General features: G+C 37.7%; 2 protein-coding genes across 9 annotated transcripts in view; one reads left to right on the top strand and one right to left on the bottom strand.

Annotated features, from left to right (window-relative positions):
- Nucleotides 1-22,468, bottom strand: part of LOC135251007 (SLIT and NTRK-like protein 5) — a 102,661-nt gene that overhangs the window by 65,304 nt on the left and 14,889 nt on the right. The window lies entirely within an intron of this gene.
- On the top strand, nucleotides 272-12,420 carry LOC135251005 (SLIT and NTRK-like protein 6). Its single transcript, XM_064327923.1, has 2 exons — nucleotides 272-611; nucleotides 8,853-12,420. Exon 2 carries the CDS (start codon nucleotides 8,869-8,871, stop codon nucleotides 11,353-11,355), a length of 2,487 nt encoding a protein of 828 aa, XP_064183993.1. The 5' UTR covers nucleotides 272-611; nucleotides 8,853-8,868; the 3' UTR covers nucleotides 11,356-12,420.

Raw genomic sequence — 22,468 nt, 5'->3', positions numbered from 1 at the left:
ACGATTATACTTCACTACATTAAAATGTAGTATTTAGTTTATTTCTGCAGGTGATATTCTGACAACGACAAGTACATATACTACGGTATTACCTTGTGTGTGTGTGTGTATATCTGAATTCTTAGTGTGAACATGTATGTTTTACGATACTGATATTTAAAAAAAATAAAATAAAATACAGACATGCCTACTCGTGCGTAGGTAGTTATGAAGCGTCACCACTGCTATCTTTGAGAACTACGTTGCTGTACTCATAAATAGCAGTGCCTTGGTAAAGAGGAGCTGAACAGCTCATCGGTACTCTCGTTTTCATGAATGCATAGATAGAGCACTGCTCATAGGCTGATGAGCCAGAAACCAAGTCAACGTAACTATTCACGCCCACGTATTGCCGCCGGCAATCTCGGTAATCTCAATAAAGTAAATGGAGTTAAAAAGAAGGCGGTTTCCAAGTGTGAGCCCTGAAAAAATCTATAGAACAGCGCAAATTAATTTCATTCAACCACGGAAATGCTGTATCAGATAAAGGACTAAGAGAACTTTGCTTTCCTTAGCAAGAGTATCAATGGATTAAGAGTTCACTTTCTTTCATCCGTCGGTGTGTTTATGGGGTAAGTGAGCTCTTCTGAAGAATATCATTTCGGATTTAGGCTATAAAGCCGTCTATATATTTAGGACAAACAGCATGGTTCATGTTCGCTCTGAATTGTGATGCGATCTAGGATAACTGTGGAAATAAGTATTTAATAAAAGAGTGCAGTGTGACAAATCTTATATCAGATGTGATTCAATAGCCTTATGCAATTCGTGAAGGTATCCTATTTATGACACAGTAAAACAACAATACGAAAACTGTAGGGTACTTAACATTTTTCCAAAACTGGTTGCAATTTTTAAGTTTGTATTTAAAAACGCACCAATACTAATAGCAACTAAACTCCTTATCTTTCGCGTCGATATCCGTGAGAAACTACGAAGCATATTTGGCTTCTTGATAACAGGAGGGAAAGGGGCGAAGTTATTAGTAAGTTCATAAACAACTGAGCGACTGAACGCAACACATAGGCTACATGCAATGAGCAATGTCTGTGTGACCAATATGTTCAGTATATCAGTGTAGAAAGTCAATATGGAAGCAGTGAATACCTGGGGTAGCTATTAATGAGGGCTAATAGTCACTGTCAGGAAGGAGGACAGCATTTAAAATGTGCCGATCCCGTTTAAGAGAAAACGTGTGACATGTGGCACGTTTAATGAACTGTTTCCCACCATATTCATCCCCTCTCTGCCTCCGGTCAGTGCTGAATGAAAACTATTCCTACATCTGTGACACGTGTGCCATGTCATGCTGTGCCAGAGACAAAACGTGGAATTTTATCTCAATTATTAAATAGGCTCAGATAATGTTGCCAATGTCTTCATAACTTAGGCTACATACGTTTAACGCCCTTACTTGTTCTGCTTTGATAGTAAGCAATTAATTTGCGGTGCGACTCTCGAACAACGACGAAAGTCACGCTTAATCACCGCATAGTTGGCTAAGGTGGATCCTTAGAGAAACTATCACGCTATTCACAGCTGTTTCCCCAAATCGTAATGACTACTGTATGTCACAAATCGGCGCCATTGTAGTTCACGCCACAATAGCTCGAACAACGTGATGACATGTAGCCTTGCGTTTTTACAAAGATTTACTTGTGCAGATGGAAGGTTCGTGAACTGTCATGAACGAAGACAAATATTCTAATGGAATTTGTGAAGAGGTTTCTGAAATTATTGCGTTAATTTAGGATAATACATTTTGTAGGGTAAAACAACCCTATAAATTGGATAAAACAACTACTTAAGTTTTATCAATGGCTCAATATTCAAAAATACACTTTGATAAATGATGCTACATCCTCAAAACTGTACCTTAATGATTATTTCATTTTCTTACCAAATATGTAAATGTAAATTACTTAGTTGGTCTAAGGAAATGGGTTCAAAGGAAAGGTGCTCTAGTGGCTCAGTAGGCTATGTTGAGGTGCATGTTGCAATTAGGTCTTGCTGTGCCGTGGGATCAAATCCAGTCCAATGTCTTTATTCTCTTTTTATTCTCAACTGCACGCTAGCCTATTAAATAAAGCCACCTTAAAATTATTTTGAAGGGGTATGAATTCTAAAACACATTTTTAGATGTTAACAGATAAACACCTGTTGCTGATGATAGAATATGTTAACATGTCAGTTTCTTCTTATGTTCATGCATGTGTAGATTGCTGTTCTTTCAGGTGCTAAATCGGGTGATTTTCCTTGAACTGGGTTGGGAAAAAAATGGACAAATGTCACACGCTAGGCGGCAGGCTCTCCCACTCATTGAGTAGGCTATTAAAGTAAATGTTGCCTTTTAATTGAGCCCCTGATATAATGATTCCTGTGCCTGAGGTTGAGGAGATAACCCGTGATCTTCATATACTTCCCGTATACTCCTCCCTATTAAATCGAACGACGAAAGCTAAACATAAGCGAACTATGTAGTGTTTAAGTCTGGGTTCAAAGGACATGATTCAGAGACTCTGACCAGGAATAAGGGGGTATAGATAATGGATGGTTGGATGGATGAATGAATATGAGGTTTTAGTCTAAAATGGCATCTCCCATAATGTTTCCATTTTCATATCAACAAGATTTCCACAATTGGACTGTTGTCATCTCAAACTGCCCAATAAAATAGCACTTACAATTTCCCAAATAAACTTTGGGGAATTCCTTGACAGAAAGTCTGTAATCCTAGTATGTAGCCTATTAAAGACAACCTGAAGCCAATGTCATCAGCAGTTACATCACAAATTAAGACAAGTGAGGCAGTACCTGTGGCAGCCATATGTCAAACCATAACACCATGCTTCACAGATGGGGGCGTGGGGGGTGATGGGCATGCTTTGGATCTTAGGCAGTTGCTTTTGGCCTGCACATTTTCCTCTTGCCACAAGTGATACAAGTGAACCTTGGTCTCATCTGTCCACAATACCCGTTTCCAGAACCCGGCAGTCTCTTTTAGGTAGGAGAGAGCAGGGAAATAACAGTTTTTGTATTTGGATCAATTCTGAAAACATTGCTAGACCTAGATTAATAATTTTAAATACAAACAACTTACATCCCTTGGCTATGAGTACATACCATAATGAATATTCTGGGACATACCATTCACTAGCAAGCTGACCGAAAGCAATCACTGAGAATAAAGTCTTCAGTTACTTATACCAGAGTGACGCTCAGTCACCCACTTTAAAGAAGAGATGTTTATCCAGTAAGTGTCCATCAGGTTTGATAGATTTACAATGCCTAGAAATGTCATTCAGGAACTCTTTGGTTAACATGAGTGTAGTGTTCACTTTTATTTTTTATTTATTCAGCACTGTTTTATACTTGACTGTGCTATCTGCGTGACAAAAAAGTAAAAGGGCTACTATTACTCTTATTTGTACTTTTATATTACCATACCAATAAATAGCATTATTTGCTCTCACTGTTGTTCACCACATAGGCATACACATTCAATTCGGTGCTGAATGTTGACTAGCTTAATAGTTACTAGTTAGCTGACATTAACTGCAATTGCCTTGTAATCATTCAGTTTTAGGTATTAAAAACAAACTGCATTGTCTAAACAGTATGAAACCCTTGGTGAAAAAGGACTGAGATACATATGAAATATCAACCCAATTTCTCCTCTGACCCCTAGTTATAGGATAGATCTGCAATTGCAACTAGATATTCCAAACTGGAGAAGGCAAAAACACATTTTTAAACTATGTGTTACTGATGTGTGCAGTATTTTATACATTGCATTAAAAGACAACATAAATACGTTGACAACAGAGAAGAGGAAAGCAGGTTAAAACTGAGTGTGTCATTTACGTTGTCTCATGTCATGATTCTTCTCAAATTAATTATTTTCTTAAAATTCATCATGCAATTTAAATGTTTACTTTGGCAGTCCTGATATGCTGTCATGCATGTGAAGGAACATCCCCCTTTACTTTTTAGGGTATGGAATAACCCTTAGTTCTGAATGAGTAAACATGATTAGTTGCTTTACTGGATGTTTTAGTAGCGAATTTTACTGAATTGCTCCTAGTGAAGCTATGTGGTAGGTTGGTACTGTTTCACTACAGTTGGCCTGTGTGTGCTTTAGACAGTCGGAAAATGTATATTTCCATTAATTGTCTTGTATTATTTTTAGTATTATTCTTAAGGCTTAAGTTTATAACTGAGATGGGGGGAAAGTTTGTTCTGTATTACTGTATAAAATTATGCTTTACTTTTTTTCCCATCTTTGTAGCATATACATATATTGAACTGAGGCTACTGTTTAGTAATATGCAGAGATTAAAATATTTTACATTTTAATTATAGCTTCATAGCTAACAATCCATCATGGCCTCGTTTATGGTTGCAATTTTAGTGCAGGTCGGGGTCTGTAAAATGATCTTGGGGGATTTACTGTTCGTGAGAAACTTTCCCTTAAGTGTTTGACAATTTTGCCTATATTCACCATCTGTCTAGGCTCCCTTTGCAGGCTTCCAGCTCTTTGCTCTCAGCCTGCTGCACAGATATACTCTAAACAAGATAAAACTGGCCATATATTTTGGGAGGGAGATTGCAGATCCACAAAATAGCTGACATTATTCAAGAATTACAGGAGGATAGGTGGCATCTCAAATTAGAAAATGCAGTTGGTGTTCATCTAAACAAAAACAAAACGTTTTACACACCCAGCCAATGGCTATAAATGCTAGTCTCAGTTTCAACATAGTCGTTTCAAACAAATGCGACATTTACATTTACATGCACTCTTTAATATGATTATTGGAAATATTGTGGTTAAGACAACAGTGTGATTAAGCCCTTTACATCTCCCTGAAAAATAATTGCATTGAATACTTCTGCTTACATGCAAAGAATGGTTAATCCAATAAGCCTTTTCCTGTAGGCATACACTTGTCCCCCTTGACTTTTCTGAAAACTTCAGTCATGCTTCTGTGGTGGGCTTCAGAGAGTTATACTGGTGAAACATTTTGTACAACTGGCTGCACCAGATGTCATCCATTACTGCATTAATTAGCGGGGAATCAATCCCTCTATCCTGAGAAAACTGACTGTTGCCAGAGCAACCCACTAGCAATTGTGCCAATTAAACTAGTAGCAACATCAGTAGACGGCAGCAACAACACTGCTCAGAAATGTGCAGATTTATCACACGCTGATGAGTCCGATTAAGGGCTTTTCACACTGGAGTTAACCCTGGGCTAAATGCACTCTATAACTGTTTTAACCCCGGGTTATCTGGGCTCTTAACCCTGGGTTAAGAGACATTTCACCCTAGGGTTAGCCTTGGCCTTGCTCTGGAGCAGGGTTATCCCTGAATTTGTAAAAACAGGGGTTAACAGTTGTCAGTGTGAATCGAGGAATAATAAAAAAAATCAGTGCGTCACCATATTTCTGTACTGAAAACACAGCCCTTCACCACATATGTATGGTTGTTTCGGTACAGCCAGAATCAGCCGAGACCGTGGGGCTTATCCATGCAACAAGCATAATGCCTTAACCGATGGCGCCACCCAGCAGCCTTTGTAATGATACTTGTGAATGGAGCACTGAAATATATGAATATGAATAAATAAAGTGCACCTGTGCTACACTGCCCCATAATACCACCAAACTCACCTACTACCAGCAGTTCCTCACGTACAAATGCCCTCCCTAAGGAAACCATTGTATTTCTCTATCCCATTACACTGTCCCCTGCCTTCCACCAGCTGCCAGCTCTTTGGGCTGATAAAATATATATGAATACCTCATTATACTGGCAGCAAAAAAAAACGGGACATGGTGGCTCATAAACGCACACAACAGACACCAGCATAAAAGATATTATATTCTTTGTTGTATCTAACATTATGAAAACCTGTGAAGAAGAGATGGAGTCTGAGATATAACTGGCTCTACTTCCTGATTATCATATTGTATGTATGAACCAGGGAATATTGCAGTTAAGTAATCACACTGTGTTGTTTTTGTCATATTCAGTGTCCAGCTGTCAGTCTTGCTAGTTCTTTATTTTGGAATCCCTAGAGGCGTACATTAAAAATAAGCCTTAGGGCTTTGTTTGCATTTTATCCTTTATGGATTTATGGATGTCATGTCTATACAGGCTTGCTCCTGTGGGGTTTAGGTCAGGGATGTCAGTGAAGTGTATTGTGACTATTGTTTGTGAAATGCACTATATACGTAAATAAATTTTATTTGATTTGAACTTCAGTTACAACAGCTGTATATTATTTATCTATTTAAAGGACCAGGAAACTGAAATCAGTTTTTTTTTTTTTTTTGTTTTTTCTTGATGTGTTGTTTTAATACTTTTTTGCATTCACTAACAGCCAAAATGATAAATGATTCTTGCAAAAAAGAAAAAGGAAAAAAAAACTGTGCCAAAATTGGCTTGCTTGCTTTCCCCCTTAGCTAAAAACAAGGTTTTAAGTGGGCGGGGTTAACTGAGTGTTAGTTATGTTAGAAAAACCTTAAGTTCAGAGAAAAATCTTTTCTATGTGTAATATGCATATTACGCTCTTGCTACTGTCATGTGGGTAAGGCAAGCAGAGTTTAAAATGCCGAAGCATTGCCCCTTTTATAGATGCAGAGAAAACAATACACATTTTTCTTTTCACAAAAATGAAGGGACTTACAAGAAATTGGTTTTATTTCTGGAGCCCACGGGTACTGCAACATTATAATATTTTCAGTGCCCATTTTTGCCTGGAACTTTTCGCGAAACTTTTTCTCCAGTTGTTAATGGTAATAATTGAAATGTAAACCCTCTCAATTGTTTGATGCATATGATGATATGTGGTGCTCTTGGCAGGTGTATATTTTGTACTTTGTTTAACCTTCATTCATTTCATAGAGAAATGTCATGCAAATATACATATTGGTAGTCTTATCATAGCATATCATTAAGTCTCCAGTGATGCACAGAGACCAATTTTGCAGCACTCTCTGTAAGAGAGTTATTGTGAGATGAAAGGTGGAATTAAATGTGTTCCAAAAGTTTGTGTGCTGATAAATGCAAAATGACATAGTGCCTTCCCAAGGGGAAAGAACCATAATTTTTTTTTTATGGTTCCTTACGAGCTGAATAAATTCTTGTGGAAGAGTTAGCCCCACTTACATGCGTGAACAGGCAATTTCAGACCACTGACATAACATGGAGCCACAGTCTCTTTGCTTCAATCTACTCATTCGTTTTTGAAAACAGTACTGATTTTTACTGAAATGCATTGTGAAATGCAACTGATGATTTGCCACATTTTTTGTGTTCTCCCTGATTAAAATATTTACACACATTCCCTATGCATGTTTATGACAAAGCTGTCTACATGCAAAGACAGTCACAGTTATAATCTGACCTAGATTCTCTTCTGATGTGAAGTGACAAATCAGTTGGACAGGATTTTTATTTTTTTTTTCAATCTCCACCACTGAAGTCACGTTACCAAAGGGGTTCTCACTCTATATTTCATGACTCAATTCCCGTTTACAGTATTGAGAAATATTTTATATTTTTAATTTGTTCATTCACTTTTCACATTTTCATTTTTTGTTCTTCATTGATACAGTACTGTACATGCTTTTGGATGAGAGCACACTGAAGTATTTCTACTGATTACCTTAATGTACGTGCTAATACACATGCGTAGTATAATTGTAGTTTATGTTTTGATATTCCTGTTCAGTACATGAAAAATAGAAATGAGTATTAGTAGTGGTTAAAAAGTGGTTTGTTACAGGTGAGGGGAATGCACCTAGACTTTTATAAATAGCTATGAGTGCCAACAATTGCTTACATATTTCATTTAGCCAAATAAACTAATAAAAAAAATTATAATAATTAAGCAAGCATTGGGGAAGCACCACACGTGTCCAAATATGCAAATGAAAATGCACATAATAATAATAATAATCGTATTAAAAGTTATACCCAAGTAACCAAAGTAACCTCTCTATATCAAATAGATTTTTTTTCTTTTTCAAATGATATATGTACCAGTCTATTCTAGGGGTGCGACTTATAAACTTTTAATCACTAAATGTTAAAAAAACTGCTAAAAGATGATCAAGTGATAACGTCTGCTTGCTCACACGCCAAAATCATACTGACATTCCTCATAATTCTTTGCAAAGTACAGAAGAGAAAAAGTGGGTTGGTCTCAGTTTGAGCACATTTTCATCAAAAGTGGAATTAGAGTCACTTAGCTAGCATACTCGAACAGTGCTGGAACGATGCTAAATCATATAGGATATAAACTCTCGACCGTGTCTGTGAGCGATGAGCCGGGTAGCAACCGTGCTTGTCAGCTTGCCTGACCGCATCATGTCTCAATGAGGGCTTTCATTTTAAAAATGTGCAACAAAACTCTGCAAGAAAATGTGACCAGTGGTGTTCTTGTTCTTATTCAAGGAAAGATGTCATGACTTTTTAAATACTTTTTAATACATTTTTTTTCTAAAATACTTTTTAAATGCCTTACGTGTAGTGAATATCATATCACATCCTCTTTTGTCTTGCTTTTTGTTCATGGTTTGGATTGCATCATATTTATACTGTAATAATGAATGTTTTTATTTCATGAATGCCTGTAAACTTAAAAAAAAAAAGTTGTTACTTTTTCTTTTGAGTAATCAGTCATACTACAGTGCTTTGTTTCATACCCAGTCTGCCTGTCACTGAGAAGACTTTTAATCTGATTAATAGAATATATTTTTGGGTGAAATGATGGCACAACAAATATTTCTCTTTCTCTTCACAGACATACATGAGAGAAAATGTTGGCCTGCATAATTTTATTTTCTTCACTCATTGTTGCTACGGGGACTCAGACCATCCAGCCCCTACAGTCATCACCCAAGGGATCCTGTGAGAAACTTTGTACTTGCAAAGAAAAAGACGGCATCTTGCACATGAACTGCGAGGATAGAAATATAACCAAAATAACACAAATACAGTTGCCTTCAGCCTTACCTTTCCATCTTAATCTGTACAAAAATGATTTAGTGGAGTTGCAAGCAGAGGAGCTGAAAAGTTTCAGGAATGCTGTCTCTCTTCATCTAGGATCTAACAGTATACAACAGCTTGAACCTGGAGTTTTCAGTGCACTTAGCTCTCTTAAGAGGCTGCACATTAACAGCAATTTTCTAGTGACCTTAAAAGAGGACACTTTTCAAGGCTTGGTGAACCTGGAGTACCTACAAGCAGACACAAACTTCATCCACATTGTTGAACCCGGGGCATTCAGCAAGCTAAATCGCCTCAAAGTGTTGATACTGAATGACAACTCCATTGAATTCCTTCCCGCCAACATTTTCCGGTTTGTGCCGCTGACCCACTTGGATCTGCGTGGAAATCAGTTGCAGTCACTGCCTTACATGGGCTTTCTTGAGCACCTTGGACGGATCAAGGAGTTTTTGCTGGAGGACAATGACTGGGTGTGCGATTGTGAAATATTACCTCTGAAAATCTGGATGGAGAACATGAGTGGACAATCTTCTATTAGCGAGGTTGTTTGCAGCAGTCCTCCCCACCTCAAAGACAGTCTGCTAAGCAAAGTGAAGCGGGAAGTGCTTTGCCCCTCTTACTCGGAGGCAGATTTAGAGGGGCCTTCGAAGTCACTGCTGGAAACTATGTCTTCTAAACCTGGACAAGTTCCAAAAGTAACGGATGCCAACGATGATGCAAAGACCCCAGCTCTGGACCATAAGCCAGGAGTTGCCTTCTGCAGTGACCGATGCTCCTGTCACATTCATCCAACTGCAGGTTTCTTAATCCACTGTCAAGACAGAGCGATCAGAAAAATATCAGATCTTGGATTGCTCCAGCAAAGCCCCACAAAGCTCGTACTGACTGGAAACATGGTTCAGAGACTTTTTCAGTTCGACTTTGTTGCATTTGAAGGTTTGGAATTGCTGAATTTGGCAAATAACCAAATTGATTACATTGATGATGACACTTTCCTTAGTTTAGGCCAGTTGAAAAAGCTTCATCTGAATGGCAATAGACTGGAAAAGATTTCCCCGGGCATGTTTGTTGGACTCCACAGCGTTGAGTATCTGTATTTGGAATATAATGTCATCAAAGATATTCTGCCCGGAACATTTGACACCATGCCAAATCTCAAGCTCCTGTGTTTAAATAACAATCTTCTTCAAACTTTACCATCACAGGTATTTCGCAATGTGCCACTGGCCAGGTTGAATCTGAGGAATAATTTATTCATGCACCTCCCTGTGAGCAGTGTTCTAGACCAGCTGCATTCTCTGGAGCAGATCCATTTGGAAGACAATCCTTGGGACTGCAGTTGTGACTTGGTTGCTCTTAAACAATGGGTTGAGAAACTTGGGAAAGATACTGTTGTGGGTACGGTTTTATGTCAGACACCCAGAAATATTGCCAAAGTGGAACTTAGAACATTGAGACTTGATATAATGTGCTCTGGGTTAGCGATGTTGCTTCCCCTTCCGACAAAAGAGGGAGTCGAAGGTACGGCAACCACGGCTACTACTGAGAGAAGCCCAGAGGGCTTCTTCCAGTTACTCACCAACACAGTCCCTCTTTCGGTTCTGATCCTCAGCCTGCTGATCATTTTCATCGTCACCATTTTCTGCGCTGCGGGAACGGCTGTCTTCATTCTGCACCGCCGGCGGGGGTCCGTCAAAAAACAGGCTGACAATCAGCCAAGGGAGAACGGCAACATCCACCTGCAGTACAGCGTGTACGGCCAGAAGACCACGCATCATGTGGCTCAGAGGCCCAATGCAAGCGCGTGCGGTGAACCTGTGCAGAGTCAGGTGACGCAGGTGTGCAGGAGCCCCACCTACTGCACTCGCTATAAAGAGCACGAGCTGGACGAGCTGAGCCTCGATGAAATGAAGCATGTGTGCCGTAGCCTCCTGGAGCTGGAGAACGACTTGCCCCCTGCGGAGCCCAATCTGAAACTCAGGGCCGTCACAGAGGGCCCGTCAGACTTGGGGACCATCACTCTTGGGGACACGGGTTCCCTATACCGAAATATCCTTAGTCGGGAAAGGGAGCTTCAGCAGCTGGGCATCACAGACTACCTCAGAAAGAACATTGCCCAGCTTCAGCCCCCTGTTGAGATCCATGGTGAAGGAACATTAATGGAGGCAATTATGTACGCCAGGTCACGGAAGGTCCTGGTTGAACAGCCCAAAAATGAGTATTTTGAACTTAAATCCAATGTACGCACAGAGCCAGACTACCTTGAGGTAATAGAGCATCAGACTTCGGTAACCTAACTAAAAGCACATTTTCTTGGTTTGCACCTAACACACAAAGTGCCTTTGCACACATATATATATATAGGTGTCCATAAATATAAGGTACAGACCCATTTCTTTTGCTGCTTGTAAATAAAAACAATTAATTACCAAATTACGAATATTGAATTGGCTCTGGTTGACTTTATTTGCCATTAAACAACAGAGCTGGAGAGCAGACTGGACAATGACTGGGCAAAGGACAGCATAAAACATACTACATCATAATTTGTTAATTACTGTCCATTTTAACTGATAAAACCAATTTGTTTCATTGGTTTCAAAATGTCATAGGTCTGGGAATATTCATTCATCTATAAATATGGCAATTCGGTTACATTATGCTTCTGAATGTTAGTAACCATATGTCTATTTATAAGAAAAGCACTTTGTTAAACTTATACTTAAATCTTTATGTTGTATTTGTAAATGTTTATGACATTTTTCAAAAAATGGCGCATGGCAATCAAAACACTCCTATTGTTTTATTTTGAAAAGCAATAGCGAATATAGTCTATATATATATAGATGTAAATATTATAAATTATTTTGTTTGAAATGCAAATGATATGGTCACGATAGCTAGCCTATATTTTATATCCTGATGTGTGTAGCCTATTTATTATGTAGAGATGTGTACTTCATTTATATTTGTATGTGTGCCTTTATTGCTTTATATTTATGCAAAAAATAATAATAATCTTTAAAATAAACCTTTCATGAACTATAAATTATGGTTTTATACACAATTAGGGATGGTATTTATCCATTATAAAACTATTTAGGGCAGTACAAAATATTTTTAAAGACTATATTACTATGCTTAGCTGTGTATGTTACAAGTAATATGCAGTTAAATGTTGAGAACTGTTCATAAATATAATGGGAAGTAATATTGTAGGAAAAATAGCAAATGCAAATACGACAGTCACATGATACCTTATGTTATTTATCCTGGTTTTATATATTGTAGTACCTGCTTATTTATACTTGTGTCCCATTTATTTTGTGCTTCCATTTAAAAGTACATTAAAGGGAAATTTTGCCCATATTAAGTTTATATATGTTGTTATTTGTCCATTGTAATATGAAAGCAATGATATCTACACATATTTGCAAATATTATAATGATTTAATAATTTCCCCTGCACCACCTGTTCAATTTACAGGAACTATACTTCCCATGATGCATTTCATTCTCTTTCCACCTTTACTCAATAGAACCAACTCAACAACTGACTCAATGGAAATGTATAAAACAGAATAAAAATGCATTTATCATTGTATTTTATCTCCCTTGACAGGTTTTCTTTTATTGTGAGGAACACGTAATTTACAGAAAGAGAACTAGTCCTTCAAAATTGTTTGATTTTTTTATGTAACTGTTGAAAGTTCAACAAAACATACATAAAATGTGGGTATAGGTGGCCTATAAAAATACAATTTATTAGTAACTAATATTCGTGTGTCATATTGGATTACCTTTTTAGAAATCATTTAGAAGTTTCATTTTAGAAAAAAATAGAAGTAATTGTATTTGTCGTGTGTGCACTTTTTAAATTATATTTGGTGCATTGTATTGTACTCTTGTCCTTGATGTGCAGTGCCAATGAAATGACAATGACAACTATTAAAGAACAGAAAATGCACAAATATGAGAAATAAGAAATTACATTTCAGTCATCATCATCATCACCCTTGTCATCATCATCATCATCATCATCATCATCATCATCATCATGCATCCTTTTACAAATTAAGTCACAAGGTTAAAATCCTCATATCACTGTTGGAATGAGGCATACAATTCATGGCCATGAAATCAGACACTGGTGTCTAAAAACAGCATTCTGTTAAATTATTGCTTTTACTGGTCACCGATTCAAGGTATAGCGGTATAACCTGTATGCAGTTTTAAACCTTAGACTCTTCACACTTTGGTTCAACTCAAAACGGTTCAACTGAGGTTCAACTTTAGGCGTCCACTAAATCTGAAAGATTGGATTTTCTGCACTCTTTCACATTTTGCAGACATCTGTCCACTGATGTCATTGACCTTAATGGAAAAGGAAAAAAAAAAAAAAAACATCCAGTTCCTTGTTTCATCTGCCACGGTTGCTGTAAACAGTGCAATCTGTGAGTATTTGGACAGTGTTCCCCTAAAATGGGGGGGCTTCATATAAAAAGAGCAGCAATTCCTACATGATTTAGATGTCAATACCCATCTGCCCTTTAACCATATATTAATTGTTTAATTTAAAATCCAATGTCCTATAGTACAGAGCCAAACCATACAATAATTGTCTCACGGTCCAAATACCTACGCACTACCCTGTATATAAAAAATATGTTTAAATAAAGTAATAAACACATTAGACTAAAGGGTTCTTCCCAGGAGGTTTTTGCCACAAGGGTAGAGGCCACCCAGAACACAGGGAAGAAGGGAAGTGGCTTCAGGTCAAGGCTGCCCAGCCCTTTCCCTGGAGATCTACCATCCTTCAACAGCTAGAGATCTCACTGAGCTGCTAATTAGTAGAACCATGTGAAAAATGAGGGTTGAAATGAAAACCTACAGGATTTGTTTATTATATATTCCTTCTATTTGTTTATGGTTTACTTGTACTGTGTTTATTTTTGTTCTTTGTGTTTTAATATTGCCTTTTTCATCTATATTCTATATTGCTATTTTCTTTGCTTCTTCCCATTTATGCTGCTCTTATTGTACCCTGTGTTGTAATTTTTTTTTTACCTTATTTTTATCTGCTTTGGAAAGCACTTTGTGCTCTATGCTTGAAAGTTGCTATATAAATAAAATGTATTATTATTATTATTATTACTGCAGGGACAGGGTTGGGCAGCCCCTTTTTGCAAACAATGCACATGAGTGCAGGGAATAAAATACCATACATACATAAAATATATCACAGAAATAAAAACTAGTATCATTGGTCAAATCTTATTTTTAAAAATTAAAAAAATTACTCTAGCACTGAATCATCCTGCATTTATTTTTGTTGTGGATCTCCCCAGGAGAATAAGGAAATTCAAATGTGGCAAACATAATTCAACTAAAAATAGCCTAAGGTTTGGGGTAAACCATAACTGTTCCTTGTGATACCACCAGATCAGGTTGAACGCCTTCGTATGATGAGCAGTAGCGTTAGAAAAATCCGGGAAGTTGTAGAGACAGTCTCCTTCATGCATGATGGGCTTGTCCTTCTCCCTCTCGGCTTGAACGATTGCATTCTTATCGATAAACATCACCAACTTGAGTAAGATCTTTGAGTAAACTTGGCTTACTGGATATGGGTTTCATATAAATCCTTTGGGCCCTCTCAATTTTCACGGCCCAGTTAGCCAATACAGGGAACCATGTTGAGGAAGCTCAACAACATTTGTCTCAGCTTTCGCATCAGTAATTTTTGGACTAGTGGGTCCCATCTTACTTCGGGATTTACTGATTTATGAGGTGCAACATCTTGTTGGTCTCAATATGTTGAATAATATCCAACAAGTGCTCTAGCTAGGCCTTGAGTCACATGCAGGCGAGTTTAAGATGTCTGACAGAGACTTTTTATTTATTTTTATTAACGGGTGGAGGCATATTTGCGGCCAATATTTTCATTACCCTTATGAATGCTCTCAATATGTAACAGTGCAGCTAAACTGACCGTTTTTTGTTCACTGGATGACGGTCTAAATTGGTATTTTGGCTAAACTGGCTAAATTGCTAATATGGTATTTACACCTTGGTGAGGCAGCTTGCCCCATACCTACACAGCACCACGAGTTTGGCACTTTTCAGGGTTTCCTACAGAAATAACCACAATGACCACAGACTCTCAGCCCTTAAAAACATTCATTTCTGTACCTCCTGCCATCATGTCAACAGACAGAATTCATAAACAACTTCACATGTCCACACAATAAAGCTCCATACATAGAGGCTCTTCTTCTTCTTCTTAACCATTATACAAATGGCCCCGGCTCGCAAACAACAGGTCTCCTCATTAGACATTTAGCTACAACCAATCAAAACATCACATACACATGCAAAATAGACATATATATTTTTAACCAAAGAAAATCTGTTCCCGTTGCGGCTACTTTGCTGATGGCCTACCTATGGGACCTTCGACCTTGGATCAAATCCCACCTAAGGCAATCTACGATGCCACCTTTAAACTATGCATTTAGGTCCCTTTGTTGGATGTGCCTCCTCTTCCATTGTCAGCCCTCATTCATTTTTAGCTCTGTCCGAACCTGCTTGCCCATCTCTACCTGGCACCAAACCTCCTGCTCTTATTTGAACTGCAGCAGGTCAGAAATTATCAGTGCTCAGAGGAAAATAATAGAAGAGTAAACACTGCAATGCCCAATGTTGTTGCTTTTCTCTTCCTCCTTGTCCTAAAATGTAGCTGGTTCTTCTCCTATGTAGTGAAGCACCTCATTTCAACTCTGGGAGAGGTTTGATCTCTGCTATGAAGTTGCAATAACATACTCAGGACTGCAATACAGTACTATAGCTTCAGATAAGTGCTGCCCTTTCAATAAATCTCACCACCAATATTTACTAAGACATGGCACCCAGCAATAAAAAGACATGCTTTATGTCACATTGTTAAAACGGTCTAGTGCATGGATACTCAAATCTTGACCTCAAATCCAAATTTTCAGGTTTTCTTTTCCCACAGATAATTAACTGAACAGTTAGAGCTACTGATTGGGCAGACTGTATTCACACCTGATTCCCAGGTAAAGGGAGTTCTTGGACCCTGAGGGTCATGATTTGATTAACAGCGGTCAAGTGCTATCTACAATCATCAACAGAATTGCAACTAGATGCATTTTACAACAGGGAAGAAAGTATAATTACATCATTGCTTTAGCTACAATGCAAACACATGTCTACATGCATTGACCTACAATAACATTTAGACTAGTGGTGCCCAATCATGTGCCATGGAGGGCTGAGAGTATGCAAGTTTTCATTCCAACCAATCACTACAGCTGTAGTCACTTCACCAATTAACACACCTTCAACCTGACAGAAGTGTATGTGTTGGAATGAAAACCTGCATACTCTGCCCTCCACACATGATTGGGCACCACTGATTTAGACCATAGTGAGGACAAGAACCCTTTCTTTGACAACAGGCCATGAAGCATTTTAACACATCTTTCAGTCATTGATGACACTCAACATGGCATCTATTTTAAGTTCATTATTTGAATATTATGTTACTGAATGTACTTTTATATTCATCGCAAAGCTGACCACTGTACACAAAGACATGCCAGGCAGTAGGCTATAGCCTAGTTTCTGTAATCATGGGACTATGAGGGGAAACTATAAAAATGCACCAATGGATGGTATTTAAAATGTCAGGCTTCTTTCAATCTTGCCTTTCTTAATATAAATTGACATAAGAGTTTATATTTGCTCTGCTGGATATTAGAGCCACAGGAACAAACATATACCAAGATTACTTTACAAGTGCCGTGTCTACCTGGCAGGAAAATCTAAATACAGTAAAATGAGTTATTTTAAAAGTTTAAAGTTAAATAAAATAATAAAATAAAAGCAGATCGAGTTTAAAAATTATTCTGCGCAATGTTATGAATGTGTTGACAGTAATGGAAGCAGGACATTTTTATAGACTGCTTTTGAGCACATCTGGTAAGTCTGAATGAAAATTTTAAAAAGTGGAATAAAAGTTAATCTGTATTTGACAAGCATTAAATATGTAGCACTGAAAGCACAGTCCTTGCAGCTCAGCAGTGCTGCAAAATTGATAAACACGTGGTAAATAGGCTGTGGAACAATTATCTTCTAACATGATTAATTTGCGGACTGGTCTGTCCTAGCAGTAGCATTTGTAATATGCATGGGGAAAATTAATACCTCCAATTACTAAATAATTTGTGGAATATGGGACAGTGTTCTCTGTGTATTTTTAGATGCTTTGAACTGTGTGTAGCTGTCACTAACACTTTAATTTATGGTTTCTCAGACACTTTTTCCTTTAACATATCACTTTTACACTATTAACAGGATGTTTCCAGAGAGATGTGATTTCACTGTTGAATTAGCCATAATTGTATGATGAATATAGATATGTGCTTAGGTTTTAAACTAACTAGGAAGTAAAACACTGCTTATTGCAGTGTATGAACAATTGCTTTTTGATGATTATTTTGTAAATATAACAAATAGGGTGTGTGCGCATGCAGCTATCAAGGTCATTAGCATTTTTGGATTTGAAAGTAACAATCTGTTTAGTTTGATTAGTTTAATTTATCAACCAATTTGTGAATTTCACAGTCATATCCATGCCAGTTTATATTCTAAGCTGATCAAATTTATCATTATTGAATTAAGGATAGGTATGTGTACAAACCTGGCAGGTATTTTGAAAGTGGTACAAATAACCCTTAATTATCACGCATTTTCTTAAGTTTTCTTTGCTGTTTGTTTATCAAAGAGATTAATGTTTTGATAGTTGTATATGACATCAAATTGCACATAAATAAATGATTTATCTGGCCGTGACTCAAAATGAGGAGAAAGTTCAAGGCATGTAAACTTCCTATAAGCCTGAGGTGGGCTATAAGGTGGGCTGATTTGGAACACCTGTGGGCTTAACTGGTATGTGGAGTGTCTAAGCCCAGCCCATAACATGTCTTCATCTCAAATGTTAAAAACTAGAAATACCGCCTCACGGTTGTACCAAGGCAACCAAGGCAAAAATGTGTTTTGTGAGGTCACAGTGACCTTGACCTTTGACCACCAAAATCTAATCAGTTCATCCTTGAGTCCAAGTGGACGTTTGTGCCAAATTTGAAGAAATTCCCCCAAGGCGTTCAAGTTCAGATTAGAGATTTATCTTTCATTCAAGTTTGTTTTTTACTCAAGTTTGTCTGCAAGAAAAATAGTATAGGTGAAAATAAAATTAAAAAAAGTTTAAACTTAGATTTGTGTTGGTTTGATTGGTATGCTTAGTAATTTGATATTTCTCATCCAGATGAATATGAATCAGTATGACTTTCTGAATGGAGCGATCATTGGGTAAAACTTATTAGATTGATTTTGATTATGAAATCACGTACGCATTTTTGGGTTTTTATGTTCACAATGTCTGGTGTTGATTGTTGTTATCATTTTACTGCAATCAGATGGTTGCATGTGTTCACTGATAATGCAATTCAAAATGCCCCACAGCACATCTGTAAAAGGTGGAGCACGTCTGCTGTATGTCATCCCAGTGGGGTCAAAACATGAAGAACATGAATTATAAATAAATTATAAAGACGCTTTAAGGGAAATAAATAATTTACATCATGGTGTGAGTCATAAATATGCACCCCCTCTTATATGTGTTACTCATACACTCTGTACAAACCTGCCAGCTCTTCGGTGTTACACACCCCCCCTCCCCCCACCCACAAGACAAAGAGAGTTGCATTCCGCTGATTTAGACTGAGAAGAATACAAATACCTGTCAGGACATGATCTCACATGCAATGAGACAGCTTTGAAGTGGATATAAGTTTGTGAACTGAAACATTAAGCACACACTTGCTTTTCCTGCTTCCTTGATTATGCATGCACATCTAACTGTACGAATGACTGCGCTGGTTTTATATATATATATATATATATATATATATATATATATATACACACACACACACACACACACATAGTACAGGCCAAAAGTATTAGGCCACTTATGTTTACAAAAAAAAAAAAAAGTAAGAATTCAGTTCATATATTCACATTTATAGAATAACAAACCAAAGTGTTATGGTTGCTCTCAAGCCCCCGCAAACATAACGAAGCCAAAACCAAGGCTTCCCAAAAACAACCAATAACTTTATTCAACTACCCATAAGAGATACTAAAATAGACGCAAAACACAAGATAAAATCAAGACCCGGCCGTGGTCGAGAGGTGAGGAGAAAAAGCCCCCATCTCTTGAGAAGCCGACTCCAGGCTTCTTAAAAGGGCACCGCCATAGGTGCTCTCAATTAACTGTAACAAGACACACGCATGTGTCCAAACGGCCAGCGCCCCCACCTGAGGCGGAGGGACGTAACACAAAGTATAAACCTTTTTTTTTATTTTTTTACCTACAACACAAAAATGTGTTCTTAAAAATAATCTTAGACATAACTTTCCTCAAAATAGCTATCCAAACATTTTGCAAATGGGGCATGGGAGGGAGGTGAAGGGGTAGTTAAATTGACTGAAATCTTTTTTTTTTTTTAACCACTGGTAGCCTAATACCATTGGCCTATAGTGTAAGCACTAAATAGGCACTAAAGCTGCAATAAATATGGCAAAGAAGGTGACAGGCGTAGATCATAATCAGCCAAATTGTCTTACGACAACCTTGCAACTCTACCACTCAAGACTTCCTCGTATTAACAAATATATTATCTTCTTAACAAAATAAGGCGCTCTTTACGGGTCTGAGCAATTTTATGTCAAGCCAAAAGGACCTATAAATGGTATTTACAGATTAAGCCATCAGTTTTCATTGTGTAAATACTGGAGAGAAAGCAAATCCCCTGATATTCACAAAGTGACCAGTTCATCTAAACTGAGACGTAACTCTGGTTCAGAAAAAAATAATAAATACAGGTGCCGTTCAGACATGATTAAACACAAACCTTGTATTCATAACGAAATGTCAACCCCACCAGATGGATACTGTCTTTCTTTTTTAAACAAAGCCACGTCACTTATCTTTCCATAGTTCTTACAATATGGAACACATGTACTTACTGTTTATGTAGATGGCACATTCCTTTTTTTTGTACAATGCGTTGATATGCAGAAAATGACAAGGAATTTGCTCTTGCTGTGGAACACATTTTTATTTATTAATTTTTATTTTTTATGCATAGGGACAGTATTTTGTGTCGACAATTTTATATAAAATAATTGGTTTGAACAAAGTATACATTTTAGAAGAGAATATGAACATACCAGGGAAGGCACACAAATCAATCACATACAGTACTGTATAAGGGGTTATAAATCACCTTAATTCATCAGTTTAATGGCTTAGCTGACAATGACTGGCAGCCTGACACGACAGCACATCATTGGCCAAGGAGCCCACTGACATCTTTTTCCAAAACAAAGCTCATGGGAAAGGCGGTTTAAAAATAAAAAAAAATAAAAAATGAAAATCCACATAGGACAACCCCTACCACAGCCTCAAATAATCCAGACTCAACAAATCCCCTTTTCAGAGATTAGTGAGCAGGTAATGTGCCTGTTGTACTGGGCCATTTGCCTGAAATCAGATGCTACCCCATAAACAACCCCATAACCATCAGAGTGGGAGCCTAATGGCTATAGTTCACCAGTTTAAAAACAACAGGATTTAAGTTTAGGTAATTAGACTCTGTTTATAGTCTCCTTTATACATTCTACACAGAACAGTTGCCTTCATATGCCCATATAAGGCAGTTGTTTTTTTTGTTTGTTTTTTTCTTAGTAAGTGCACTTGAGTTTGTGAGTGCACTTACCACTGCATGGCAAAAGGTGCACGTTATGTGGTTACAGTTCATCCAATCAAGGGGGACAGCAGGGCACCCTGCAAAAAGTGTGCAGTCCCTGTTTATCGAGGTAATGGCTGGAATTTTGCCGAGCCTAACAAGGAGGCCTGTCAAGAGCTTCAGGGAGATGCTGTCTATGGTATATTCACGGAGTGTAACGGACACGTCTGCTCTAATTATTTGACCTCTTGCATGTGTCACATAGTTTGTGTTTTTACTCGATGCTTTTAACTTATACATACCACCACTGAACCGATATAAATTGAGTTAGACAATATTGGTTATTCCCCAAAGGCACATATGTATCATTCTAAACTGCACAGCTTTCACCAGAGTTATAGCAGAAAGGTATAGGAGTAAGATATAAAACTGCTTTGGTAACCAGCTCACTTTGCATCTGATAACTCTATAATGATATCTCCCCATTGTCCCAATTCAAACCTGATATAGTTATGTGCAAAGTGTCTTCCACACCTCTGCAATTTGTAGTTGGAATGGAAAATGTGTTGGTTTAAAATTTGGTAAGTTATGTTCATTTTTTTCAGTTATCACACTTTAAGCTGACACAAGCTGATAATCGTTTGTAGCCCATTTCATCCGACAGTTTCATTATTTAAACAATCAATGTGCCCCTCATTTCAACACACAAGCCTTCTATGGGGAGAGTGAGAAGAATATATCTGGATCTTATTGGTCAAACAGAGAGAAAACATGGGTATATATTAATACTTAAACATAGTATGAAGGGGGCAGCATCTTGTTTAAACGGATTGTAAAGGTAAACCTGTGAATGGCTACATTGTATGGGGTTATTATGGTATGTATTGAGCATCAGCAACAGTATGAGAAATCCATTGCATTACAATATCAACTTATATCAGTCTATTCGTATGGGAGGATTAAATGAGTGTTCTGTTCACCTCCAGGCCATGTCCCATTGGTTCCTGCTCCATGAAATCACAAAGGACCAATAAATGTTTTAGTCTCATTGCATATCTCCTCTCATAGTGTGGGGCAAACACAATTCTGTCCCACTACAACAGCCTTTTGAGTTGGAGCAAAACACTCCTTTGCCATAGGGAATCATTGTCTGAATTAGCAAGACATTTGTAATAGTTATCTGTAGATATTCTTGGCCTTCTTAAGAATTAGAGCTGCCCTCATGTTTACTACGTTTAGTCTAAGGCCCACAAAGTGTGCCAGTGCTGCTGTCTTTGGAATTTACCTTTAAATCAGTGTCAGCATCTGACTGCACAACTGCTTCAGTCCAGGAAGTGAAAAGTGGGTATATAAACATGGGGCCTCCAGAAGAAAACCATGAGCACACCGTTTAATTTACTGACAGAGAAATATAAACCCAGCAACAAACTGGGACAGCCACGTGTGTTTTAGGACAGAGAATGTTAGAGACCAAGCGACCATCTGACCAAAGTCTATTTGGTCAGATGGTTTATCAAATGGTGTGCAGTATTCAAAGCACACACTATTGCTCACAATATAAAAGTAAGTGCAAGAAAAG

The sequence above is a fragment of the Anguilla rostrata genome, chromosome 3, assembly GCF_018555375.3.
Source record: "Anguilla rostrata isolate EN2019 chromosome 3, ASM1855537v3, whole genome shotgun sequence".
Taxonomy (NCBI): Eukaryota; Metazoa; Chordata; class Actinopteri; order Anguilliformes; family Anguillidae; genus Anguilla; species Anguilla rostrata.
Note: the sequence above shows the minus strand (reverse complement) of the source record. Positions and strands in the feature narration are given on the sequence as shown.